This window comes from Pyrus communis, chromosome 1 (assembly GCF_963583255.1).
Source record: "Pyrus communis chromosome 1, drPyrComm1.1, whole genome shotgun sequence".
NCBI lineage: Eukaryota > Viridiplantae > Streptophyta > Magnoliopsida > Rosales > Rosaceae > Pyrus > Pyrus communis.
The window spans coordinates 5,598,314-5,624,694 of NC_084803.1; the positions used below are offsets into that span (position 1 = coordinate 5,598,314).

The 26,381-nt window shown below is 38.4% G+C and overlaps 5 protein-coding genes across 5 annotated transcripts; 3 read left to right on the forward strand and 2 right to left on the reverse strand.

The window, feature by feature from the left end:
* Window positions 1-298: 298 nt before the first annotated feature.
* On the forward strand, window positions 299-3,168 carry LOC137740313 (ultraviolet-B receptor UVR8). The gene is made up of 4 exons (XM_068480177.1): window positions 299-744; window positions 1,261-1,296; window positions 1,443-1,543; window positions 1,619-3,168. Exons 1-4 carry the CDS (start codon window positions 471-473, stop codon window positions 2,927-2,929), a joined length of 1,722 nt encoding a protein of 573 aa, XP_068336278.1. The 5' UTR covers window positions 299-470; the 3' UTR covers window positions 2,930-3,168.
* A 557-nt stretch (window positions 3,169-3,725) lies between these two features.
* LOC137730394 (nuclear pore complex protein NUP85) lies at window positions 3,726-9,743 on the forward strand. Its single transcript, XM_068469421.1, has 18 exons — window positions 3,726-4,231; window positions 4,372-4,474; window positions 4,577-4,687; window positions 4,805-4,888; window positions 5,353-5,424; window positions 5,566-5,622; window positions 5,854-5,973; window positions 6,073-6,273; window positions 6,464-6,574; window positions 6,673-6,710; window positions 6,912-7,068; window positions 7,628-7,729; window positions 7,869-7,925; window positions 8,083-8,229; window positions 8,329-8,399; window positions 8,485-8,572; window positions 8,679-8,735; window positions 8,946-9,743. Exons 1-18 carry the CDS (start codon window positions 3,828-3,830, stop codon window positions 9,138-9,140), a joined length of 2,175 nt encoding a protein of 724 aa, XP_068325522.1. The 5' UTR covers window positions 3,726-3,827; the 3' UTR covers window positions 9,141-9,743.
* Window positions 9,515-14,143, reverse strand: LOC137730378 (protein unc-13 homolog). Its single transcript, XM_068469420.1, has 5 exons — window positions 13,512-14,143; window positions 12,241-13,107; window positions 11,394-11,849; window positions 11,012-11,201; window positions 9,515-10,928 (listed from the first exon to the last, which is right to left on the reverse strand). Exons 1-5 carry the CDS (start codon window positions 14,064-14,066, stop codon window positions 9,994-9,996), a joined length of 3,003 nt encoding a protein of 1,000 aa, XP_068325521.1. The 5' UTR covers window positions 14,067-14,143; the 3' UTR covers window positions 9,515-9,993.
* Window positions 14,144-17,282: 3,139 nt separating this feature from the next.
* Window positions 17,283-18,455, forward strand: LOC137728210 (uncharacterized). The gene has a single exon (XM_068467082.1). It carries the CDS (start codon window positions 17,283-17,285, stop codon window positions 18,453-18,455), a length of 1,173 nt encoding a protein of 390 aa, XP_068323183.1.
* A 1,044-nt stretch (window positions 18,456-19,499) lies between these two features.
* On the reverse strand, window positions 19,500-24,334 carry LOC137712575 (carotenoid cleavage dioxygenase 8 homolog B, chloroplastic). The gene is made up of 6 exons (XM_068451671.1): window positions 24,017-24,334; window positions 21,153-21,896; window positions 20,863-21,056; window positions 20,250-20,439; window positions 20,028-20,130; window positions 19,500-19,813 (listed from the first exon to the last, which is right to left on the reverse strand). Exons 1-6 carry the CDS (start codon window positions 24,332-24,334, stop codon window positions 19,668-19,670), a joined length of 1,695 nt encoding a protein of 564 aa, XP_068307772.1. The 3' UTR covers window positions 19,500-19,667.
* Window positions 24,335-26,381: the final 2,047 nt, after the last annotated feature.

Here is a 26,381-nt window from a genome sequence, read left to right on the forward strand (position 1 = left end):
GTCATAATAATAAATAATAATGACAATAACAAAAGAGAAGTTCGCTATGATCATTGCGCAGTCAAAATAGAATACCGTCTCATATTATACCGAATGTGCAAAAGGAAGATTTGTCGACCATCAACAAAACATAGTCAATTTTTACATTTAATTTTATCCATTAATAATATTTAGATTGGATAAATAAAAAAGAAATGAGATAAATAAATAAACACGAGTGCGTAAAAAGCGTGGGAAAATCAGTTTCCAAATAAGAAAATATTACGGTTAAAATGTGGTCAACTGTCACATAGGTAGTACATATCTCTCAAAATTTTAGCATATAAGGGGTAACTCTCATTGGCATTTTGTCAGACATCTGGTCAGCAGGGTCATTGCACAGAGAAATTCCAGCTGAAGAAAAAGACCTCTGCTTTTTTCATCGGCATTTTCTCAAACACCTTATCTTCTGGGTCTCTCCAGCTCCAAAAATGGAAGAGGAAAGCGCCAGTCCTCCGCACGGCCGCAACTTGTCTCGCAAGGTGGTGGCGGTGGCCGCCGGCGAAGCACACACTCTGGCTCTCACCGCCGATGGGTTTGTGTATTCGTGGGGAAGAGGCATGTTTGGGCGGCTCGGGACCGGTTCGGAATCCGACGAGCTCTTCCCTGTCCGAATCAAGTTCAATGATCCTCGCAGCGCAAAAGGGACGGGGCTCAAATTTGTGGGAGTTGCCGCCGGTGCCTACCACAGTCTTGCTCTTGCCGGTCAGCTTTCAGATTTTGGTGTTTTCAGATAGTTTGTTTTATGTGTGATTAAGTCTGATGGTTAAAGTTAACATCTTTCCTCGGTAGTGGGTTAGCCCAGTTGTATAGGGCGGTGTGCCCGTCCTCTTGCACCAAAGTTTGAATCCCGCTTCTCGTAGATTAGAGTAGTTTAAATATTTTCTTATTAAAAGCTCATTACTTTCCTCCATTTGCATACATAGAAGGCAAATTTGAAGTTTTAACTGGGTGCTATTGGAATTTAAAATGCTTTTGCTTTTGTTGTTGTTTGTTACAGTGATAGGGTTTTGTTGCTTGGCAAACTTCATGATAATAATATAAATAAACCAACTATACAGGTTAGCGTTTAGTCAATAAGTTAGGTATCAGGGGCAAGAACATGCATCTGGGAATAGGTTTAGCCGGAATCTAGTTCGAATATTGAAGTAATACAACAATGAAATAATCGAACGCTGGACATGATTCTGCTGTGTTCTAACTTTAGTTTTGTGGTGGCAGATGATGGATCGGTTTGGTGCTGGGGTTACAACGTCTGTATCCTTCATTATAGGGTTACATATTAATTAGGGTTACATATTAATTATTAATTCAATGCAACGAAATAACTTAGTTGAATCCCTAGTATTTGCCTTTGTGTTTGCTCCTCGTTTATATTGTTTAAGTTCTTGACTGTTAAATGGATGGCCAACTTGGTGTAAACGGAGAAAATTCTTTGGTGCCCTGCTTGCTGGAGCAGTTTCTTGATGTGGGATCTGCAACAGAGAGTGAAGTGCCACTTAAGGTATTGGAGAAAATTGTATTCGCCGAAATAAATACCTGATGAAGATAGGAACCTTACATGCTTTTTTTGCATCAGGTTTGTTCTGTTAAAGCTGGAGGAATGATGTCCCTAGGAATTGATAATCTAGGTACCCTTTGGGTGTGGGGAAATTTCCCACACGAAAGCAGCAGCAATGAAGGTGGGTTCTCTCTGGTGAGCGGTTTCACCCCAACTCCTGTTTGGGATTTCCATGGCCACGTTGTTGTGAAGGTGGCATGTGGAAATGAGCACGTTGTGGCCCTGGTTTCTGCCGAAGAAACATATAAAGGTGAAGATCTTGTTTGCTTCTCTTGGGGCGGTAACAGCCATGGCCAGTTAGGCCTGGGGGATAAAGAGAGCAGGAGTCGTCCCCAAATAGTAGAACCTTTTGATCACGACTCCCCCTTCGCAGTTTATGAGGTAGCATGTGGGGCTTTTCACACGGCTTTGCTCACCCACAAAAAAAGGCCAAGTGACACATTGGAAAGCATGTGCTGGACTTTTGGCCTCGGAGAAAATGGGCAGCTCGGGCATGGAACCACCCAAAGTGGATTGTCTCCTGAACCTGTGAAAGAATTGCCGCAGTACGTATATCTGGTGTCTGTTGACTGTGGCTTATTTCACACTAGTGTTGTTTCGTCTGTGGGAGATGTGTGGTCGTGGGGCATGGAGAAGGGTCTTGGCCTATGCCCAGATGCTAGTTTTAGTGGGAATGATTCGGGGGATGCCGTTTCTCCCCTACAGATTAATGAATTGAATGGTGCAAAATTTCAGGATCCAATCCAAGTTGTCTGTGGGGCTGCCCATACGGTTGTTGTTGCAAATGATGGATTTAAGCTTTGGTCATGGGGGAGAGGAAGGAGTGGGGTTCTTGGAAATGGTAAGACAATTGACTGTTATTCTCCTGCTGTTGTCTTGTGGCCTCCGCTTACAGAGGATTTCAAGCAAGAAGAATTAAATACTGTCGATAAGAAAAAGCCTCTTGATGACGGAGATAACACTGGTGAAAGAAATTTGACAGGAGACGCCAAAGAAGAGAAAAGGTTGTCTTTGGCAATGGAAGAGATGAAGCTTCTGCAGTCAAAACTTTCAGTCATGGAAAAGTATACTGGCATACTTCATGGTTCAATATTCGGAAAACCTTTTAAAGAGCAGGATATTCCAGTCTCGTTGCAGAACTCGGGTGCTTATGACATTGCAAAGGAATGGGAGAACATGTTAGAGTCAGCAGATCGGGCCAATCTCGTCAGGCTGGAAAAGTTCTACCGGAACATGCTTGCTGGTGTTAAAGACAAGCTAATGAAGAGAAAGATTCAAGAGATGATAAAGGAATGTCACGGTTCTTCTTCGATAAATCCAAGTGTGTAATTCCAATATGTGAAATACAAAGGCAATACAAACATGTTTGAATTTGTAATACAAATCCCTTTGTAGTTTGTTCAGAAACTTTGCCCAGTTGGTTTTCCCAAGTGCTTGATATGTGATGTAAAGTGAGAGTTTGATTAGAAAATAAAGAGATTATATGTAATTGTGGGGAACAATCCAAATTATTTTTAAATTTGAATAAAGATATTGGGGATCATGCATTTGTCAGCAGATTCAGTATACAATAAATATATTGGGGATCATGTAATTTGTGAATAAATATATTGCGGTTTATAAAATGTGGTCCCCTGAGCATCAACAGTCTAAAAAAATTCAAACTAAATGAAAATTGAATTGGCTGGAACTAATGATTCCACTCTATTACAATTAGGTTTGATTTTCGCTAAATGCGAATTCGTACCAAATTAGTATGATTATTAAGCGAGAGTCGAACTTGATTATGACATTTATAACCATATAATAATTAATCACAATTGGATGGATTAAAGCCGTAACTATAAGCTAGAAAAAGAGAACAATGACGCCAGGATAGCATTTATCCGTTGCCAAACATACCCAAATTGTGAACTAGATCTCGTGCGGATCCAAAGGAATTGAACCTACTCATCAAATGATCCGGTCTATTGAAATTTGATCTAACAGCTACAATTATTATAACTTTTAAAAAACCATCTGTTTGTAATCGTTGAATCAAATTTTAATACTCTGAATCATTTGAAGAGTAGGCTGAGTTGCTTTAGGTCCGTTCCCAAATTGCTCATTCCGTCATCAACTTTCACCGCTACGCGCGTTTTGACTCTCCCTCTCTTTTCTCCCCCTCACAAAACCTCTCCCAAAACCCTAAATCCCACTCACTCCCCAGTCCCATCTCTGGCACAAAATGCCCGGCGTCGCCTATGACTCCGGCGACATGGCTGGCACATTAGGCTCCAATGACACCGCTATGGTCCCACACTCGCCGGAGATCCGGCAACCCGTCGTGTACTCACTTCACCACGGCCTCAACCCTCCGATCGCTCGCCTCTCCATCTCGTGGTCCCGGGGCAACACTCTGCGCGTGTCAGTTCTCCGTCCGCCTTCCGGCGAAGACTCCGAAAAGGATGAAGTTGGCGGGAAAGTGGTGGAGGTGAGGCTTAGTAATGGAGACGGCGAAAATGGCGATGCGAAGTGGCGGAGGATCGCTTACGGTTCTGTGCCGCCGTTCGCCCTACTACAGAGCCGGAGGAGCTCGGTTGCGAGCTTATCGAAGGTGTCAATGGGTCCGTCGCTGTACAACATTGATTGGTAATAGAAATTTTGATTAGTCTGTTTGGTTGCTGAGAAAAAAGTATACAAAAATCTGCAGAATATCCAGTTTAGTTTCTTTGGATTCTTCAATTCTCCCTAAATTATGAAATGTGACTCCGTTGAGAAAAATATATTAGGTGGGAGTATGTGATGGAGTACAGCAAGGACATAAATTCACTTCTTGGTAGCTCTAAGTCGCTTCCTATTGCAGTGATCGAAGACCCGAAAATGGTTTTGAGGGTAAATTCGAGTAATTTCATGTGGTTTTTCATACGATCTTCCTTTTCCGAATTACAACTACAAATATAATTGTTAGGTCTAATTTCAAAAAAATTAATGTAGAAAGTTGAGGAGCCTACCGCTTTAAAAGCTGCGTGGGAGTTGATGGAGATATTTTATGCAGACAAACAATCTCAACCATGGCTACCTGAACGGCTTGTTGATTGGCTGGCAGTAATGATCTTGTTCTCTTCCCTTTATTTGTTTATTAGTGCTTACACCATAATTTCAGCTGTTGCTTTTTGATGGTCACAAGTCACAACTTGATGCTATGCATGTGTTTCATGGCAGGATCTCGATAGTCTACTTTCCAGCACACAGCCAACGGTCCATTCGAAGCTTGTGGATTTTCAAAATGAACTTGTTGAGTTACAGGTTTGACCTGTCCTGTTCCAGTTTCAATCAAATCTTTTCATCTTTCTTTTGGAATTTCATTTGCGTTCATAGTTCCTTAGCTGGCTCTGAAACACTTCTTGGAGTCTTACTGAGGTCTATAATGGGAACACAACAGAACTCAACTATGGCTTTTTTTAATTTCTAGCTATGTTTTTGGAATCTATTTATGTTACCCTGCTTGTTCACTTCATCCATAGGACCATATGCCGCTGATAGTTACTTTATGGATTCTTTCTCTTGTTACACTAGCTTGTGAATGTGATTTCTTTTTCATATAATAAAGCCTAGTAATCGTTAAATTTGCTTTCTTTTGATTTTAATGTAGTTGGTGTAAAAATATTGTTGATGAAGTTCCACCTCTGTGGGTTATGTCTCTGATGGTCAGTTCGTCACACACTGGTTCATAAAGATATTGGAGAATTTGATTAGATTTGTTTCTGCAGGTTATTGAGGACAATCCTAAATATTGGGAAGTATTATCTTCGGCACTGGCAGTTGGCTGGATTGAGATTGTGGTTTGTAGTCTTAAGGACCCTCTCCCTTTTCTTTCTATATTACCTTTTGTTTTATTGCTCGAGTTTTCTGTCTTCTGAATTGTTAAGTAGTTCCATTTCCAAGTTATGAAAGACTGATAGATGCTGTTTGTTTTTGTGCAGGTGAAAATGTTGCGGTTACATGGATCTTATCAACTTCATCAGCTTGGAAACCGTGAGGTAAATATATTGAACACGGAATAGGTGGTTTATAATATATTATGATGTTCCTGCTACCTCCTTTTAACTTTCCATATGTTCAAGTTCTGTGCTAATTGTTCCGTGAATCTTGTCCATGTCTGGCTACAGATCACCATATTTGTGTTCTAATGCTCCATGTAAATTTCTATTGTGTACTTTATGGATTTAGCGCTGAAACAACTGATGCCTGTCCTGTGTGTAACTAAATAGACAGAGAATGGACTTGTAGAGACAGTTTCCGTCCTTATTTCAAAGATGCCACGCATGCGTCCTGAAGTAGAAGATGGAAAGTTAGGTGAATGCTTCAAAGCAAAGCCAGATTTTATCAAGGTGTGTTTGAGCCTGTAACAAATTAGTGTTTTTTTATTTTCTTGCTTTTTTTTTTTCACCCTACTGTAATTTGTAACTTTAAATTTCCTTGTTGGCTAGGCATGGGAGAAATGGAGAGCACAAATTACTAAACTCGACTGCAGTGCATTCTGGCGTCATTGTGATCACCGTCAAACCCGGGAGGGGTTGAAAAATATGATACAAATTATGCTCGGAAACACTGACAATCTCTGCAACGTAACTTGCCATTGGATAGAGCTGTTTGTTTCTCACTTTCTATATGTCAGACCATTCACAGTGGTAAATGCCCAATTACAATATCCTTGTTTTAATAGTTCTAATTACAGGATCATAATTAAAATTTCCTAATATGATGTAATTTAAGACTCTGGATAGATTGTGAGGTATGTACCTATCATCTCTTTTTAATACATTCTTACGTCTAGCAGCTGGACTATAGTTGAAAACTAATTCCTTTTCTGAAAATCAGGGTCTTGAAAGCATGCATGACCTAGCCCAGAAGTGCATGCAGTTAAAACCAATGTCTAGTTCCCATGGGTTGATAGCAATTCTTCTTGGAATCCTAGGGGAAAATACTGAGGTAAGTAGTTTGGACTAGACACTAATAGTGTACTAATCTATTTATTTTGTCCATGTTTTTCTTCTACTGAAACCTTTGGGTGTTTGGAAATGGTACAGGTTGTCCTAGCAGAATGCTCAAGAGCATTTGGGCCTTGGTGAGCTTCTATGTTCTCTTGTAACTGCGTGTATTTCAGCATTTGGTCTAGAGAGGCTGTATAATGTTCAATCATTCCCCAATTCCCCCCAACCCACCAATTTTAAAAGTTTAAATGGCTTGTGAGATTAAAAAAGATTGAATGTGCTACTACTTTGTTATTGAAATTCATATAGATGTAACTCTTCATTATTTGAAATAGGATGGTTGCCCATGCCATTGAGTTGTTGACCACTGGGAGCGATGAAGCAGAACTTCTTCTGCAGGAAGAACGCGATAGCTTGGGGGGAATTAGTATAGCAGAATCACATCGACTTGTCTATGCTCAAGTCCTGTCGTCACATCCATTGACTTGGCAAGTGAGTGCAGATGAGATAATTCTAGATTGTTTTTGTTATGAGTATTGCAGTACTTGATTCATGATCCTGTGCTTTTCCAATTTTCCTAGACAAATTAGCATATACAATTGTGCGCCGAAGGCAAAGTTTTTTTGCTATTACAGTATTTGATTAGGAATCCATGATAATAATTAATATATAAAATGTTTGTTACTTTTTTGAGAGATCCACTCTTATGTTTTGCTCAACGCAATGTGTATGAACTTTTTCTAATGCTCTACAAGCACATGATATTTCAAACCATGTTGGTCATTCAAACTGTTTCTACAATGTTTGATTCTAGGGGTACCATTAGGCTCACTGTTGTGATTGTATTCAGTCCTCTCAGTGGAATCAAACTTGTAGGCATATAAAATTTCTAGTCTTGCACATTGCGATTGATGATTTCTTGATCACTATCAGTTGAAGTGCATATCAATTTTCTGTTACAGTTTCTCTTTGTTTCTTATGACATTGAGTTGGTAAAACTCACAGTGCACGCACTAAATATGTTGACGGTTTGATGTTCTCATGTTTGTAGATTGCTCCAATTTACTTGACATCTTGCACGAAGCAGGGAATGGCTTTGTTAGAGATTCTATTGTATAAGCTGCCAATTCAACATAATGAAACGCTACTTAAGGTGATAGGCAAAGTTTTAGAGCCAAAGTTTATTGTTACTAACCATTACACGTGGTTCTTTTTCCTGGATTTTGGATCTTTTCTTTGTGTATACTTGTGGCTGATAGACAAAATAACATTGGTTTGAACTTCTTGTGCAGAATATAGAGATATGCCGTCTTTATGAACTCGACACTGTTAGTTCAAACATTATGAAGGTATGTTTAAATTTGTAAGGATTGCCTTTTCTGTTCATGAAAAATTATCGTCAGATTATGTACTTTGTACGAGAAATCGGATATAGGAAATAGTAACCACATGCATGATCTAGTGTATAGACTGGTACTTTGTGTTTAAAAGGTTCTCAGTTTTTAGATTGCTGGGGTGTACCATTGGAAGCATGGTAGGAAAGGTGCTGGAGTTTTTTGGCTTCAACAAGCCCGAGATGAAGTTCGTCTTAGCAGGATTGCTCAGCAATTGTTTGATTCTGTTGGAAAGTCGATATCTGATGAAAGTTTCAAGGTGAAATATTATTTGTTTGCACACAACGTGAAATATTGATATTAGAACAAAAATCAGTTTCATTTTAGAAGCGACTCATGGTTTATCGTTTACATACAGCAATGGGAAGGCTTGATTGAATTGTTGGGTTCTGAATCCAAGGCTACAGGGGGTCTTGAATTTTTGCACAAGTATGAAATTTGTCTGAATTTTCATAATTATCCTCGTCATTGTTCTCCTAGATTTTTCACACGTACAACTTTTGGTGTGCTCTAGGTATAGGGATTTCAAAAAGTCCCTTAAGCAAGTTTATGATGGAAAAACCACTGATGCTGCTCGGCAAGCTGTAGAATCTTTGATATCGGTTAGTGTGTAACTTTTATGTGGCTGGTGCATTCGTTGCGTAGGATCTATAGTTTTCAAGGCTTGAAGTGTCTTGTAACTTTCTTTTTTTTGCTTATGAATTGCAGCTTATGAAAAACCCATCTACGCCTCAGCGCTTTTGGCTGCCTCTTCTGCATGACTCGGTAAGACTTACACGATATTGTTGCTAATCTGGATTTGGACATAAACTTCACATAGTATGAGTTAGCGGGTGGAGGGCGACATTTTATTTACTTTTGCATCAGTTTGTATGTAACGAAAATGATTTTTTAGATTAATTAAATGCTTGGTCGCGTTGATACACTTTCGTAAAAACATGATTTCTCACTGCATTTTCATTTACTTTTGTGCAGTTAAAGCTGCTTAACTGGCCGGACCGGCCTCTGCTAGATGTGTCTCAGACAAGCCTCTTGTTGAATAAACTGCAAGAGTTGTCCATGGCTAAGCTCCGTCCTGACTTTATCGAGGCAGACTTACCACCGCAAGCCCTCATTTCTGTACGGTTAGCTCTTGCTGCAAATCTCGGCCGTGCCACCTTAGAGGAGTAAAGAAAATGTCTGTTTCTCCGGCGGCTCTGAGATGTAGAAGTCAACATGTTAAACTGCTGTAATAGATGTTGTGTACTTTTGGTATTTACCCTCACATCTTCGCTAAGACAAAGTTTCAGCAAAACTCGAGGTCTGGTAGTTTCTTGCAGACATTCCCCGAAACAGGCGTCTTTGTAAATTTGCGATATAATTTGAGAGTAAAAGTTGGGATTGCAGAAAGAATTATCTCGGGGCAGTGATTTTCACACTCCCGTCTTCTGTTTTTGTCTCTGAAATTTAAAAATGGAGTCCGTAGTACGAAAATCACTTCCCTTTGCTCTTGTATCCACCTGAAATGGAATCAAGTTTCTAATCAACCTTCAGGGATCTCTAAATTGTCAACAAACTCACTTATATTACATTCTGATAAATTATACGACCAACAAAACGACGCTGTTCTCTGTACCAACAAGCAAACCAACAAACAACTGACAAATATATAACATCGAACATTCGGGGGTAAGAAAAATGCTGTGCGGTAGAGCATTTATAAAGAATAACATCAATCGCATTATATAAGCCTCCAAACGATGAAAATGAATGGAAAAAAAAAAAAAAGAATAATCGACCTCTAGAAGTCTGCGTCCTTCTCAACTCTTCTGGTCTCCGATCTTCGTGTCTTTGCAAACTGCTGGATTTATACCAAACTCTCATGAACTTACTATACAAGAACACTGCCAAGGGCAAATGCGAGCATCTCAGCACGGTGATCATCACTTAATACACTTACAATCATTGTCTGCGCTTCCTAGAATTTTCTGCAAGACAATGCCCGCCAAAAGGCCATCCCACGGTTACCATCCTCGCTTTAACTTTACAGTTTCTTGGGCAGATTGTAAGTCTTCTTCAAAAACTTGGTAGCTGATTCATCATTCCTGTAGCACAACACCCGAAGGAGCGTGTTTGGTTCAGTTGGGTTCCACTGCCCAGACGTTGGGGGCAACGGGAGTCTGGACCTGGCGGACGAGCCATATGACTCCAAGGTCACTCGTCTAAACCGTTCGACGAGGCTATCAGTGTCTGTTCTGAAAAGGGGAAGCACACTTCTCACTGTTGTTGAAAACTTGTCTATCAATTCAGAAGGCAAGCCATCCCCATTGGCCCAGAATAGATCCTTGAGGGCTTTGAAATCGTCCTCTATTATTTGGGAATCCTGCTGGGAGAATGCACGAGAGGGGCCTCCAGAAAGCAAAACCAGCAAGAATCCATCAAATGACGCTCTCATTATGTCAGTTATAATCCGTGTACGAACTCTTTCATGCACAGTATTGGATATTATGAGTAAGTTCTTCTCCAGCCCGTCAAGAAAAGCGTCTATTCTACAAGAGGATGGTTCCCCAACATACAAACCATCCCACAGAACATGACTTAGGTCATGGAAGATCATTTTATAAGCCACTGCCTCACAAAGCTGTTGGATTGCTTCCACACAAGCTGCTGGCGTGAGTTCAAACTTTTTCCCCAGTCCATTCGAAAAGTCTTCTACATTAGCAGATTCTGAATTTCTGAGATGAGTAATAATCCGTTTCTCCAAAACCTCCAACTCACTCCGGATTCTTTGCAATGTATTTATACGAGCACACATCTGAGGTATCCCAAAGGAGTTATCCCCATTGAGTGTTGCAACCTGAGAGTTCCTCTTTTGAGGAACTGGTGATTTTTCTTTCTTTTTGCCAAAGCCTTGGAACTTTGATCCCATGGTACATCTGGTCAATGCCGGCATAGTGGGAACAAACGTATTGCGAGATCCTGCACAACAGAATGAACAATATTGGTTATCACAAAAAGATCATACCTTAGTCCACATACAAATAACTTTTGAGATTATTTACCACATCCAGATTTTGCCTTGGTTACGTAATACTGAAGACATCTATCAAGGCCAGTCATCAAGTCAGGAAGCAATGCAGGATGCATTGGTATTGGCAGCTGAAAGAATGCTTCCAGAGTTTCATCAAGGATTCGCAAAACTTCAACAGCAGATGGGGCATATCCATCTTCGTTTACTTGTGGGTTCCATACCTGAAACATTTCAATGTAAAAGGTTAAAAGGTTATCTTTCGGAAAGCTTCACCAGTCACAAGTAATGAGCAAAAATAACGAATGAAAAAGCCTAACAATAAAAGAAAATGCAAAGGAGTGTTCCAGATATAAGACCAAAAAATTGTATAAACATTTGATTCAGACTAACAAATGAATATAGTTAGTGCACACCTCTTGCTGTAGATTCCTATCAATCCATTCTTTCAATCTGTCCACTCTTGTCTTAATCCACACTTTTACCAGATTCGCAATTGCAGTTTCAGCCTCGTAAGGAGGCATCTCACGAATTATTGCCTTGCCACCATCATCACTATCTACGGAGTCTAAAACTGCTATCAGCACAAGATCTTTCTCCAGCTTATCAGCAGCTCTCAAAACCTGTACAGCATCTGGGTTCAACTCCGCTATACCCGATATGAATTGTTTAATCTCATTCGCATAGCAAGCGTGAAGGGTTGCCACAGCCACCCCAGCAGCAAAAGGATGCCATCTCTTCAATATTGGACTGAACACCTCTTTCTCCTTAACTGCCAGCTCACCAACGTCCTTTGCAAGGATGGCCAGAACAGGAAGGGGATTTGGCTGGTGTCTTGATGCTCTCCTGCTTGAATCGGCCTTTTCCATTCTCTGCAAAATAAGTAAACAAATAATTGCATGTCAGGTAGAAAAATATACGGACATCAATTATCATGTATATTTTCTAAATATTGTTTTTGTTCCTTTCAGGCCCTTTCACAATAACAGTCTACTGTTATGTCGTATGCATGATATGCCTTAAGCAAGTAATGCATACTCCGTATAATTAGGCTTTTATTTTGGGATACATTGACAAAGCATCAACACCATGCAAGTTGTTGGATACCAAATCTGACTTTAGTATCCATGCTGCATAGATGTTACTGGCTTCATACAACATCAAAGGATCCAATAAAACCAAAACGGCTATGATATTCTTTGCATTTTCCCTCTTATTGAAGGAAGGAAAGGGGGGAATCAGCGGCAGATACTGAGGACTTGCCTGAGCAAAAGCAGTGCGCAAGGATGATCTGATGTAGGTGTCAATCCTGCTACGGGCAACATCAACTTCATTTTTCCTCCTCCTGCGGTACTCATTTGATATATCTTCAACTAAAATCTTAGCTGCTACTACCCCCAGAGAAACAATGGCCTGCATAGCATCAATGTTACTGCTATCAAAAGTGTCATGATACGCAAGGAGTCTCTTCTCTGCCCATCCCAACATTGAAGTCAATGTCGAACTCAAGATCTTGCAGTACTCGGAATCCTTTGTTGCCTTTGCGTCTTTAGCAACCTCAGCTAGCTGACTATCAGCAGCATACAAGAGGTCCAGTTCTACTTGACCAGTTGCAACAAAACGATGAAATAAAACCCAAGTAAAGCAAAGGTTATGGAGTATCTGGTTCATTCCAAGGATTGACCAGGTCTTCTTAATATGCTCCATTAGCTCGTCAACTTCCTCTATTATAGATGTTTCGTCGTGAAGATCAAAGCAGGCTTCTAGAAGTCTCTCATAAAGCCGGAGATTCAATGGAAACCCATCTGCCCAATGTGATGTATCATAGAGACCATCAGATGACCTAGAAGCAAGAGCCGTAACAGCATTACGAAGAACCTGCAGAGTCTCGTTATTTCTGCCAGTTTCAAAGGGCCTGTCCAATGCCCCATTAATAATTTGACGCAATCTCTGTGCAGCATTATTCGACTTGTCAAGTGGCACGTGGGGATGCAATAGGAGACCGGCCTCAAGAATTTTGAGGGTTCTTTTCTGCCATGCATCGTATTCTTGCTGGTCAGTGAAATCAGAGGACTTGAGCTGCTGTAACAGCTCCAGTGGCACCACCACTGACTCAATTCGCCTTCCGACCTGCAATGAGTACAACAAACAGAACACTCGATCAATTAGTACAACAAACAGAACACTCGATCAAACAACTCCAATACAAACGACCCTTAAACAAAAGCTCGAAAATGCTGACTATAAACTAAACATTCGGTGTAGCTTACAGAGCTCGAAACGAGATTTTGATTCATTTAACACTGTCAGTTTCATCAGATCAAACTACATTTAGTAAAGAAACAATTTTTGCAATCCAAATTGACCAAACCACTCTCAAATTTGAGCTAAACAATCTCATCACATCATCAGAATTATCAAAAACCAAAAATTACCCACTAAAAATAATTCAAAGCAAAATTATACCTATCAAAGTCAGATAAAAAAAAAATCACAAATGAGAAAGAAAAAAAAGGTGAAGAAATTGAGCTGACCTGAGAAGCAGAAATCCTGAGCAGAGCTCTCCGGACTCTGGAGTCAGTGGCCTCAGAAATACCCATTTGGATCCTCATCAGCTCACCCACCGTCATTGCCCGCCTGGGCTTTCCGGGACCCGACCCGGCCCCGGACCCTGCTGACCCGGGACTCTTCTTGGAGCCGGAGCCCGGCGATTTGAGACCCAATGCCTTCTTCATCTTGCTGGCAGCTGTGGAAGTGAGCGATCTCTGCAGTGCGGGGGAGCCGTTGGGGGAGTTGGCGTGTTGGGTCGGCGAGTCAGCGGAGGAGGGTGTGAAAGTCAAGGCCTTTCCGGTGGATGTACGGCAGGCGGCGACGAAGATCTCGTAGGCGGTGAGTCGGAGGTCCGAGTCGCTGAGTTGGGCCGAGAGCTGGCCGAGCGGGGATGGGAGATCGGTGCCCATTGCGGAAATGGATCTGGTGGGTATGCTGAGTGGTTTGGCGGGTGAGGCGGTGGCTGTGGTGGTTGTGGGGGCGGTGATGCCTCTCTTGGATTGGGCCAGTGAAGAGAGGTCTCTGAAGAGGTGAGCCATTGAGGAAGATACAGGGGAAGAGAGGGAGAGATGAACAAGTCCAAAGTATTGGACTTTTTACTTGTGCATTTTACTCTCTCTCTCCTCTCTCTTTCTCATACACGTCCCCCAACAGACAGTTTATTTATTTATTTAAATTTTTTTTGTGTGACTTTTTGGGTGATTCAAAAATAAGTTTTTTAGCCAAAAAATAAATAAATAAAATAAATATATTGTTTGACAAAAAAATAATTATTATATTGTGTTTATTTTTATGAAGTATTTTTCAACTGTTGCTATTGTGGTAAAAAATCATGTATTAAATTGATGTCTCAACAAATTCTCAAAATATGAGGAAAGAAATCGCTACATATGAAAATTACCTATATTGTTGTTTGAGTGAAACTTTACTTATCAAATTCATGATATATTGAAACTCGAGACTTAAACGGTGCTAAACATAAATTCTATCTTCTTCTCCCATTTACTATTTCACTGCGGCCATGCTTGTTGTGAAACGAGTAAAATACAGACAAAAAGAGACGGAGGTGTTGGCCCAAAAGAAAAGTTCATGGGATGTTTTCTCATGTTTTTGTTCCCTTAATTATTATTATTATTTTTCATCGAAAACCAAAAACATTCACAATTTAGAATTGTGATTAATTAAATATTGAATATATAATTCACAAAAGATAAGAGAGGAAGAAGGAGCGTGGGAAAGCAACAACCTCTCATGCTTCTGGAACTGGAAAAAGGTACAAATGAAAGCTGGAACACGCAGGCAAAAGATCGGTGGTCACCGGGTCCACAACTTCCCTTTTGTTTTTTCACTTGTATATATTTTATTATACAAGGATTTTGCTAGGTTCTGTCGCTCTACGACGCTCGTCGGCTAAAAATAATATGTGTTTAAAATTGTTATTAGAATGGTTTAAATCGTTTTTATGAAAGTATTTTTGAAAATAAAATGTAAATGAATCTTAAAAAATTACTTGAATTAAGAAGCACATGTTTGGTGCAAGCCTTTAATCAAAAACGCTTTTACCAAAACTTCAGTCAATCATTCAAAAATCACTTTCAAATAAGTTTTTAATTGTCGTGTACTCCTATACAATTGACCGAAATACTGCACTAATACAAATATCAAGTCACACTGTACTATAGTATGGTCTCTACAACGTAGTTTATAAGTTGTTACAAATTCAAGAATAATAAACTTAATTATATTATTTTATGAAACAAAATTAGCGTATTGGATGTGATAAAACTTCTCACTTGTTAATTTCATTAAAAAGTGATGCGGTTAGCTTTGAATTGCAACAGTTAATAAACTTTAGAAGTTAAATTGCGACAATTTACACTACATGTACCAAAACTTTGTCTGAACTACAAAGACAAGAATCATATAATTTATCGTAAATATTAAGAAAGTTGGATTGATTAAGGCTGAGAGAGTGAGTTATCAAAAGGTTTAAGAGCATAATACAGAAAATAGACAAATACTAAATACATACCGGTGTCGGCAGTTGATTTTTCAATATATTTAACTATTTCAATTACTCATTTTTCGCAAATTATTATTTATCCTATGCTGGAATGCGATTGCATGTATTATTATTATTTATTAAATAATAATAATCCTTCATCATTTGTTTGTAGAGTCAACGAAAAGATTTACAATGACGGTCGAATAATTTATATAATCTAATATAATTTTATAGAACAAGATTAGTACACGACAGCATGGTTTTGAGAATGCTTACATACCATTTAATCAGTGATTACAAATAATTAATTAAAAAATTATTGCCTTAATTAGTCATGATCACCTGAAGCTTCTTATGTTTGATTCCTTCTTACGTGAACAGTTCCAGTTTCAAGTTCGAAAACCGTCGTCTTAAGAGTTAAGACTCCCCCGTCTAAATAGATTTAGGTAAGGAATTTACAAATACTTAATTTTATTGGCTAACGAGTCCAACCATTATTGATATAATTTATAAAAAATTGTGTTTACACAAGCGAAAGAGGAACAAGATAATCGGATTGCAAATTTGAATTTTTATTTCATCTATTACTTAAAAAATAAAAGAATACTACTGATTGAGAAAACGACTCCACAACAAATTAAACTAAATTATGGACTTGCTAAATTTTTTTTTTTTTTTTTTTGGGAACGAGTCCACCATGTTATTATCCGACTCAATTATTGATGTTTTTGTGTGCATGTTCGTAGCATGTGATCGTCGGGTCATGTTTGAGTTTTGTAAGTTTACGCTTAGGTATGCATGGTTGCGTAGAGTGGCATGCCATTATTTACGAAATTTCTTAAATTCTCTCGAATTCTTCAATTATTTAAAATTTTTAAAAAGCAATTCTTAATAATATACTTGGTATGTCATAAGTTTTTTTAAGGTTCTCATTAAATACAGTCGAATTTCTAAGGATTTTAATAAATTATTTTAGATCATCTCCAAATGAGATGTTAAATTTTAAGTAAAATGTCATGTAATCAAATTTGAAGATAAGAGTAAGGTCTAACCGACATATGAGTTTTTAAATGTCAAATTTAACATATAAGAAAAAATGATGTTAAATAATTTTAATTATTTTATTATGTGAGTCCTATTAATATGTCAATTATAGATCTTGAAAATTTATTTTAATTGATTTCTTTTTAAATTTGGTCCTATAAATATCACTTATAACAAAAATATATATCGGTTGGAAAAAGAAAAAAATTTGAGATTACCTACATCAGCCATCAAATTAACATTTGACATCTCCATTGGAGATACTCGTAAAATCCTGATTAAAGACATTCCAAATTTCAGAAAATCATTTAAAATCTTAACAGAGTACCTCTAAATTTATTAAAAGAATTAAAATGCCTTAAAATTCTCATTAAAATAAATTTTCATCAAGCCTGTAATCAGGACGGTACACTACGTGTTATTATATAAGTGGCGAGAAGTTTTATTTATAATGTATTACTTGTATAATGACACGTGATGTACATCCTGTGTTCCAGACACGCTCAAAAATGGGATGTGCTATCCACACACTCCATCTTACTTCTCACATACGCCTTGATAATTTTTGTCTGTTGATCTTCTTCAATTCATCCGATCTGACAGCCAAAAAATTTAAAAAATATATATGAGAAGTAAAATGAGGTGTGGATATCACATTCTCTCGAAAATCTCTCCTACATGTCCGTGTCATCATTCTGAAAAACGGATGCAACTTGCTTTTATGATTTTGTCACCCGAGGTTGGAACTGAAATTAGGTTAAATCAAAGGCACCCTCGTGCACGCAGGCTTAACAGAGACATGTCTCAGCTAGGCGATGACGAACTAACCCTAATCCTCAATTGGGTCACCGACCCAAAAGAAAGACAATTGTTCTCCGAGGTCTGCAAGCAATGGCTGAGAGTGGAGGGCCTGAACCGATCCTCAATTCGTCTTCTCGAACCCGAACATCTCCTTCGAGTCCTTCCCAGATTCCCAAATTTACTCCAATTCGAAGCATCAAAGTCCATTGCCGACTCCGACCTCGAACTCATAGCGCGATTCTGTCCCAAAATCGAAGTCATCGACCTCAATTCGAAAACCTCACGTAAGATTTCTGACGAATTTGACGAAGCATTGTTGTTTGATGATTTTGGGAACGACGGTCTGTGCGCTCTGGCACATGGGTGTCCGAAATTGCGTAAGGTTTCGATCAGAAGGAGGAAGAATGTTGGGAATTTTGGGATCGTTTCGCTTGTGGATTTATCGCGTAATTTGACGTATTTGGATTTAGGGTTTTGCAGCTTGGTTTCGGACCCAACCCTAGATGCAATTGGGTCTTCAAATTCGATTATGGTTTTGGGTTTGCAAGGATGTTCGTTGATTACGGATCGCGGGTTAAAGTTTTTGGCAAATGGGTCTTGCTCAAAAACCATGAAAAGGCTGAATCTTGCAGAGTGTGATAGAATCACTGATTTTGGGGTCTCCATTTTGCAGACTATGTGTGGCTTGGTGGAGCTGAATTTGGCGGAATGTGGTCCGAAAATCACCGACTCCGGAGTTGTTTCAATTGCTGCAATTCGATCTCTTAAAAGATTGAACCTGTCTTGGTTGATCAATGTGACAAATCAAACAGTTGTTGCTCTTGCTGAGAATTGCCGGAAGTTGGAGATGCTGGATTTAACCGGCTGTGAATTGGTAAGCGGTGAGGGCATTCTTGCATTTTCTAGTCATGCGTGCTTAGAGACAATTGTTTTCTGTTCTTGCTTCAATGTCAGTGTGTGTGACATCGAAAACTTAGTTCTTCGATGCTCGTCATTGAAGTGCATTGTGCTGGATAAAGGACTGAGAACGTGGATGCAAGAAAGGATTGGCGAATTGGTTGGTTTAGTTTGGCGTTGAGAAATGGATGCAGCTAGCATCTCTTCTGCTCTTGTGCTCCATGGGTTTGGAAACTTTGCTTATTGACTGTTTGGTGTAAAAGGTTAAGAGAGCTTCTTCGTCATGGTAGAAGTGTTTTTTGGAGAAGCACCTGTCAGGTACACTTGTATTTTTTATGAAAGTGACAACATACTTCCAATGGAAGCACTTCTAGCAGAATCGCTTTGGCGTTGAAAAATGGATGCAGATAACAACTATTGTGCTCTGCTGCTTCATGGTTTCAGAAACTTTTTCGTAGTTTAGTCTCTCTAGAGTTTATTAGCCCTTAACAATTTAATTTGGCTATAATTTGGTCTAAAGAATTTCAGTTTTTCAGCAGATGATTGGATTCCAATTTCTACCAAGTTAAAAGTCGTAAATTGGAGAAATTGCAACAGTCGTGGGTTAGTAAACGGCGGGAAAATCAGCAATCAAAGTAGTTCCAATTCTCGATCCAGATTAGTAAACATGCCAAAAGTCTCTGCTCATTTTGTTTGCAAGAAAAGTAAAGGATGATCGGATAGTTTATGGTTTAATTACATAAGCACAATGCAAATTGTCATGAACTATAGAGTTTCATACAAAATGAAATTAATGTTAAAAGAAGTCAAAAAATTCGAAACTTCAACTCTGTTAAAAAATGAATAAAAACAGATCAACGGATAGAAAATTCTGACCATTTCTTACGAACGTGCTCTCTGCATGTAATTAGTTACCCATATTCTTATCTGCATGCCGAAATTGTTTGGTTAACTTTTGAATGAGTTTTAATTATCAAATAGGCAGTAGTTAAATGCATTTCTATTTTCTGATACCAAGCTGGCTCCGTGGGCAAATAAGTTTCAATTTTTAAAAAATTTAAACAAAAACTGAAAATAAAATGAATATCAAACGGCTCTTAAGATGGTGAACTATTTTTCGACAACCCTACAAATATAGTACATTACACGCAACGCTCACTTAAAAGCTAAGAAATACGAACAAAGATATGTCACACTGCTATACTATACTTAACTTTAGCCTATATCTGTCTGCTTAAATGTTATTCATATCATATAACTTAATGAATAGCATATTTTTGTGTTCCTAGCTAAACATGACCTACACATCAACGCATTCGAAGTGGGTAAATTTTTTGGCTAGCTGTAAATAACGAAACTAGAACTGCCACTGGCTAGTTCATCATTTCTTTGATTATTTGGAGGGAACCCAGCATCCGTGCAGTCCATATGGAAGACCATAGGGGAACTTTGCCCTAGCAATCTCTTCGAACGTTGATCCATCTAATAACAACGCATATCCATCTCCATTTTTCGCACTAATCATCGATATTACAACACCTACATCATGTACATATAAATGTCATAAAAATTGTTCCAAACGAACTCTTTTTTGTTTTTCTGATTGAAGGTAATTTTATAATATTAAGGAATCGTTTAATAATCATATTGGTTTTTACTTTTGACAAAAATGAAACTAAAAAAAAAAATTAATTTTGTGAGTTTTCAAAATTTTAATTAGTTTAACTTTTAGTTTTTAGTAAAGTAATCTCACCATCATCTTCTTCAGTTGCCCCAGGACGGGCCACAAAGAACGGTTCGGATGGCACTGCCCCTTCATCGTACCAATTCTTAGCTTTCTTCTCTACCAAATCAATCTGCAAATATATATTCAAAGAATTTGAATAAGAAATTAGCTCGAAATCGGTATGATATAATACAAAGTGGAAAATGGAAGCAAGGCATGTAATTTTGTAACTTTAATAATTAACTATACCTTGGTGAGGGTGTTAGGAAAGTTGCATGGGCGCTGAGCTCCGCAAGCATAAGCGTATCTGTATTTTTGGCCCAGAAAAGCAGGGTTTATGCTGCACATGTCCATCCCTCTACCATGCTCATTTGGGTCTAGTGCTGCCTCCAAATTTCCATATGGACTCCCATCCAGTGGTATTCTGAATCTACCAACCCTGTGTTTTCCATCAAAAGAACAACAACAAATTAGTTTACTAAATAATAATCTAATTATCAACTTTCATGTTACTTATTTTATAAAATTTATATAATTTACAACCCAACAAATTAATCGCTAGCTCCATGTTAAATTGAATACATAATTTTTTTTTTTTGTCGGTGAATTTAGGTCACATATTGAGTTAATTTTGTGCTTTTTATTCTAGAAAATGATAGAGAATTATTATTGGCACTCCAAAAATTTAATTGTACACTTCTCATAAATAGTATTTTTCTTTCTAAATATAGAGAGTTTAGAGTGCACAACTACATTTTTCGATTGCCAATAATAATTTCAAAATAATAAACATGATAAAAATTCAGCAAGATAACTTTTTTCTTGCTTTCATATTAGATAGATATTCATGTCATGTACGTACTGAGCATCTGGTAGTACATCTTTGCCAATATACGACCGAAGATTTTGTATCTTAAGCTTGTCCAGAATCGTTGTGTCAGCGTTGTGTTCGCAACAATCTGCAATGATTGTAGTCACCCTACCATCGTCATCTGTCTCCTCATAAGCATTAATGAAATGGAACGTAATGTATAATGGAACTTCCACACTCGCCACCTTCAAAACAAAGAAATTGTATACAATTAATAAATCAAAAGAAGAACAAAAAGCAAAATAGTTAGTACCCAAAACATCAGATTGGAAGGAACTTACAATGTTGCCACTAGCTTTACACATAACATGCATAAACGCCTTGGAGTCAGGGTGCCACTCAAACTTGTACAAGGGAGTGGGTTCGGCCTTGAGCAAATTCCCAGCACAATACCTCAGTGGCATCTCGGGCACAATGATGTAGTGCTCGGTCACAGGGAAAGAGTGCACCCAACCCGGAGCCGGCCCACGGCTACAATCAACCCGCCCGATCACCTTCCTCTCATTAGTCCCCGGCTCCATCCTGACTGCCAAATATCCTGGGTTGATTAAATCCGGCAACAAAGTCAAAAACTCCGTATCGGTCACGATAGGATGTGCCGAGTGTATCAAGCCACCCAATGTGTCACTGTACTTAAATTTCCCTACAGTTTCCAAGGTAGCAGGATCAATCACTATTGACCCTTTCTGGGTCTCTGTGAGGCACACAACCCGACCATCGGCGAGCTTAACCACTCCGGTGTTGGCGTTGTCAGTCAGTGATGCACCGGAGAATAGGTTGGCTAGCTCACCAATATAAGATAGGAAATTGTTAGGCTTAGGGACCTCAGAGAATTCACGGAAACATAATTTTTTGTTCTTCATGGCGGCTTTGTAGGCCTCGGATTCGATCTGGCGGTGGCCAGCAGTGAGGCGACCGTTGTGGAAGTGAAGTTTGACGAGCATGGCATAGCCGTCAAATAGGTGGCGGAAGTTGTAGTCCCCGACGTGCCACAGCCCTGGACCATTTCTTAGGTACGTCCCTTTCTGCATGTGACATTAAGTTAATTATGAGCCAGCTGTATATTCGATAAATGTTCACCTTTTGTAATAATATGGTGCTCAATAAATTTGAATCATTTTGTCTATAAATACCTGTAGATCGAAATATTAGAAATACATTTGGAATGAGATACTGATACGTTCTGAAGCATAAAAATAATTGGTAAAAAAATAAAAAGAAATGACAAGGCAAACGTCAATGACATTCTTGTCGAGGAGTTGTTGTAGCATTTTAAAAGTAATTAAAGTGAGGAATATATGTATACTTTGGCCAGCACCACGTTTGTACGTGGCGATCGACAGCAAGTTGATTAATTCATTAATCAGATTTAGCACTAGCATTTAGCAAGAAGACACACACATCAAGGACAAATCTTCTTTCTGTGTGCGTGGTAGGCCTCTCACTTACGAAGCAATAAAGATTAGAAAGAAAAAGCACGAACAAAGTAATGGGAATAAGAAAAGGGTTGAGCTTTCTTCTATTCCTATTTCCGGCAATTTACTGAATAAAAAAGTTGTAAACATACCTTACTTTGGCTCACAACATCCGGTGACGGATTCAGGATTTTAAATTCGGGGGGTCCCAATTATAAAGGTCAAAAAATTTATAGACAAAAATAACATCCACCTTCTCTCTCACTAAGAACAAAGCTACCATACCTCCACCAACAACATCCCTCCCCATTCTCCCTCCCCATGGGAGCTCCACCCCCAAATTTCACCAACCCATGATAGATCATATCCATCTTACTAACCTTATGAAGGAAATTTCACCCATAAGAAAAATTACTAAGATGGTTGAAATAATTTAGGAAAATTTGGGTTTATGTACTGCCCCCACCAGACGTCAGAGAAAGGTTGGAGGAGAAGTGGGTGGCACCAACGGATAAGACCATGGCAGAAGCAAGGAGGAGAGAGGCAGGAAGGGTCCCTATTTTCTTTCTTCTTTGTGCGGTCATCTTCCCCGAGAAGAAGACAGCCACTGCAACCTGCAACCTGCACAGACCTCATGCTCGAGTACGAGGGGTCCCCGGAAAATTTATAGCAGCGATTTAGAATCGCCGACAGGTCCTGGGACCTCCCAGGTCCCTATGTGGATTTGCCCTTGACAACATCGTACCTAGTTATTTGGCTCTGTTATTGTTTATTTTTGGCCTAACCCTATCCGTTATTCTTTATTAAGTACCTAAAATCTCCTAATTTTTTAGCGATATTTCAAATTGGTCTCAATTTTTTTAAAATATTTCAAACAAGTACCCAACCTATTAAAACATCACATCCGTTAAGCCCAGTTAAATTTCTGTTAAATAATTAGGGTTTACTTTGTCTCCAAAATCAATAGAAGGTCATGGAAGCATGGCTTCGACAACTAACAATCACCACCACCCCCATCAAGCCATCAACTCCAAACCCAACACACAACCACCAACTACACCCTATAACTCAAGCATCCAACATTGAGAAGAAGGTCATGGAGCTTGTTTCTGCTTTTGTGATTTCCTCATTCACCGATTCTTGGCTCGTAAAGCTTCCAGTTCTTTGTAGGCGGTGAAGATGGTGGTGGGTGCATCATGGTAGTTTATACCATTTGAGCATCTTCCTTGACCTTCTTTTCGATGTTGGTGGCTTGAGTTGTAGGGTGGAGTTGGTGGTTGGCTTCCATTACCTTTTATTGATTTTGGAGACAAAGGAAACCCCATTTTTTTTATTTTTTTTTTAGCAAAAGTAAGCCCTAGTTAATTTAATAGAAATTTAACTAGGGCTTAATAGACGTGACAGTTTCAATATGTTAAATACTTGTTTGGAATGTTTAAAAAAATTGAGACCAATTTGGAATGACACTAGAAAGTTGGGGAATTTTTGGTACTTAATCCAAATAAATTCTATTGTCTGGGCAATAAAAGATATGATGTTATTATGAATCTCAAACAATTTATTACGTTGAATTTTAATAAACTTGAACAGGATTGACAAGGAAATATCACTCGTCCACATAAATTTACATTCAAGCTTATATACATGTACATGAAATCTTTAGCAATAATTCTTTGATAGAATAAACCAATAATTATATACATGAAATGAATTAGTGAACGATCACATACCAGCCACAATGGTATTTCTCCTTGGACAAGCAGCTCTCCTTCCCATCTCTCCTGCCGCACACTCGTCCATGCCACGTGACTCCCGTCGTAACCATTGCCGCTCTCTCTTTTTGGGGGTGGATGAGCTATTGCCGGCAATGGTGGACTTGCTACATTTGTGGACACCAAGCTCCGACCATTGTGTTTTTTTCTAGTATTACTCAAGTTCTTCTTTAAGGGATTAAACCCATCTTTTATATGATTGGAGTTCTCAGAAAAGGCAGCTGTTGGCTGCAAAGAGAAGTTTCCAGTAGTGCCTGAAAATGTTATGGAAGCCATGAATACTAGCTAAGAACTAAGCAGCTGGGTGTTAAGAGTGTGAGGTGTACTGGTCTTTATATAGGAGGGCCTGCAGGGAAAGATTGCAAATAGGGTAAATTAACTAATTAGAAACAGTGCTAAAATGTCCTGTGCGAAGCATCTCCAATTTGGAATCTTAATTGGTGGAATTCCAGTTCACTAGCTGACATAGCTAATTTTTTGTCTTTTTTTTTTTTTTTTTTTAAAGAGAAAACCATGCTGTGAGTTGATAGTTTAACTAAAGATCTCCCTCTTGGAAAATGAATTTCTCAATTTTTTTTTTTGGGGATTTTAAGGATTTTGTGGTCATGATCCTCTATTGTATATTGTACGATCAATTTTTGTTAGATATTATTTATATTTAAATTTAAATTTTAAAATTTGAAATGATTTATGACAGTACGTTGTATAATGACCGATCACATAAAATCCTCAGACAAAAAAATCCAACAAGAATCATTTTCCATCCCTCTTATTAAGAGCATCTGCAGCAGTTTCCAATTGTCCTTGCAATTAGGTGAAACTGCCTTCTTGCCCACAAAACTTGCTCCAGCGGTGAAAATATAAGAGGGTAATTTTGGCAAAGGGAGGTGCCCTGCCAACTGCCCTGCTGATTATTGCAGGGGCTTGCGCCCTGGTGGGCCCACCCCAAGCGAAGGACATAGAGCCAACTTACTTAAATCAGGCGCAAAAATAGCCGTTGGATTTCTAAACGGTCTGTCGATCAGAACCAGTGGATTTCCAACTGTAAACAATAAAAAAATTTGAAAGTTTCGACGGCTAGGATTAATTCAACTCTCAAAAATAAAAATAAAATCTAAAAAATTACCATATTTTTTTTTTAATTATTAAAAACGTTAAAAAAACTTTTGAAATTCACAAATTAAAATTCTTACAAAATTCAACACACTTGCAAATTAAACAAAAATCTTCAATGATAACTATATGATGGCGAACCCGGCTTCTCTTCCCTTCCAGTTCCCATACACTTCTATCATCTCCTATTTTTGTGCGGTCATGGTTAAGCCACGTCAACATTTTATGTTGATTTTTTTATAGAGATAATAAGACAAAAAGTAATAGTGATATAAAATGTCGACGTAGCTTAACCGTGACCGTACAAATAGGCAGAGATGGGAGTGTATGAGAACTGGGAGGGCAGAGAAGCCAGGTCCTATGGTGGCATAAGACGAAGAAAAAACATCAAAAAATATAATTGTGTATGGTAATCGTCCTTTTCCGTCCTCTTTCCAAAGGAGTGAACTTGCACAAAGACAATTACTGTTTACAGTGAATAGTAAGGACAATTTTATTGCCTTGCCCTCCAAAATTGCCATTGCCTCCACTAACTAGTAAAAATGCTCTAAACAAGTGCTTTAAACAACTGAGCTAGAAGAGCTCATTCAGCTAACAAATAGCTTACAGTTTTTCATGTCATAATATTTGTGAGAAGGGTGATGCTATTTAGTGACCTCTATTAAATTAAGGACACTATTTGGATTTTTACATGTAAAGGTCGATACTCCTTGGATAATGTGACATGGCAACATTTTAGTGTTTAGCCATCTATATGTGTTAACAAATCAACGATTATAATAACAAATAACATCCTCATAATAAATTATCATTTTTATGCATGTGGATAACTTAAAGGTCTCCATATATCGATTGAACTTTTCAAAAATTATCTGTGAATTATGATTAAAAAAATATATTTAGATTATAATGTTTGTATGATAAATTGATGTTATGTCGTCATGCAATAAGGAAAGCAATGTTTTTTTTTATTTATAAAAAAAAATCTAGGGCGATACCTCCAAGTTAATTACTATGTCATTTTGGTAAGGAAAATAAATAAATTAATATATATCTTGGCTTGCATACAACAAGAACTCACACGATAGAGATACCGTATATATGCTATATAAAGATATGATGATTACGTTTCAGCTTTCAACATAATATTTTATGCGGTAAAATGTAATTGTCAGATATCGTATATGTTATGTGTAATTTGACTGATATA

Coding starts and splice junctions, on each gene's coding strand:
- LOC137740313 (XM_068480177.1), top strand. CDS start 471: ATGGAAGAGGAAAGCGCCAGTCCTCCGCACGGCCGCAACTTGTCTCGC. Junction 745..1,260: donor CCACAGTCTTGCTCTTGCCG/GTCAGCTTTCAG, acceptor TTGTGGTGGCAG/ATGATGGATCGGTTTGGTGC. Junction 1,297..1,442: donor GTGCTGGGGTTACAACGTCT/GTATCCTTCATT, acceptor ACTGTTAAATGG/ATGGCCAACTTGGTGTAAAC.
- LOC137730394 (XM_068469421.1), top strand. CDS start 3,828: ATGCCCGGCGTCGCCTATGACTCCGGCGACATGGCTGGCACATTAGGC. Junction 8,230..8,328: donor TATCTGATGAAAGTTTCAAG/GTGAAATATTAT, acceptor GTTTACATACAG/CAATGGGAAGGCTTGATTGA. Junction 8,573..8,678: donor CTGTAGAATCTTTGATATCG/GTTAGTGTGTAA, acceptor TATGAATTGCAG/CTTATGAAAAACCCATCTAC.
- LOC137730378 (XM_068469420.1), bottom strand. CDS start 14,066: ATGGCTCACCTCTTCAGAGACCTCTCTTCACTGGCCCAATCCAAGAGA. Junction 11,850..12,240: donor TGCGCACTGCTTTTGCTCAG/GCAAGTCCTCAG, acceptor CTTATTTTGCAG/AGAATGGAAAAGGCCGATTC. Junction 11,202..11,393: donor ATAGGAATCTACAGCAAGAG/GTGTGCACTAAC, acceptor GAAATGTTTCAG/GTATGGAACCCACAAGTAAA.
- LOC137728210 (XM_068467082.1), top strand. CDS start 17,283: ATGCAACTTGCTTTTATGATTTTGTCACCCGAGGTTGGAACTGAAATT.
- LOC137712575 (XM_068451671.1), bottom strand. CDS start 24,334: ATGGCTTCCATAACATTTTCAGGCACTACTGGAAACTTCTCTTTGCAG. Junction 20,440..20,862: donor GATGTACTACCAGATGCTCA/GTACGTACATGA, acceptor TGGAAAACACAG/GGTTGGTAGATTCAGAATAC. Junction 19,814..20,027: donor GGCAACTGAAGAAGATGATG/GTGAGATTACTT, acceptor TACATGATGTAG/GTGTTGTAATATCGATGATT.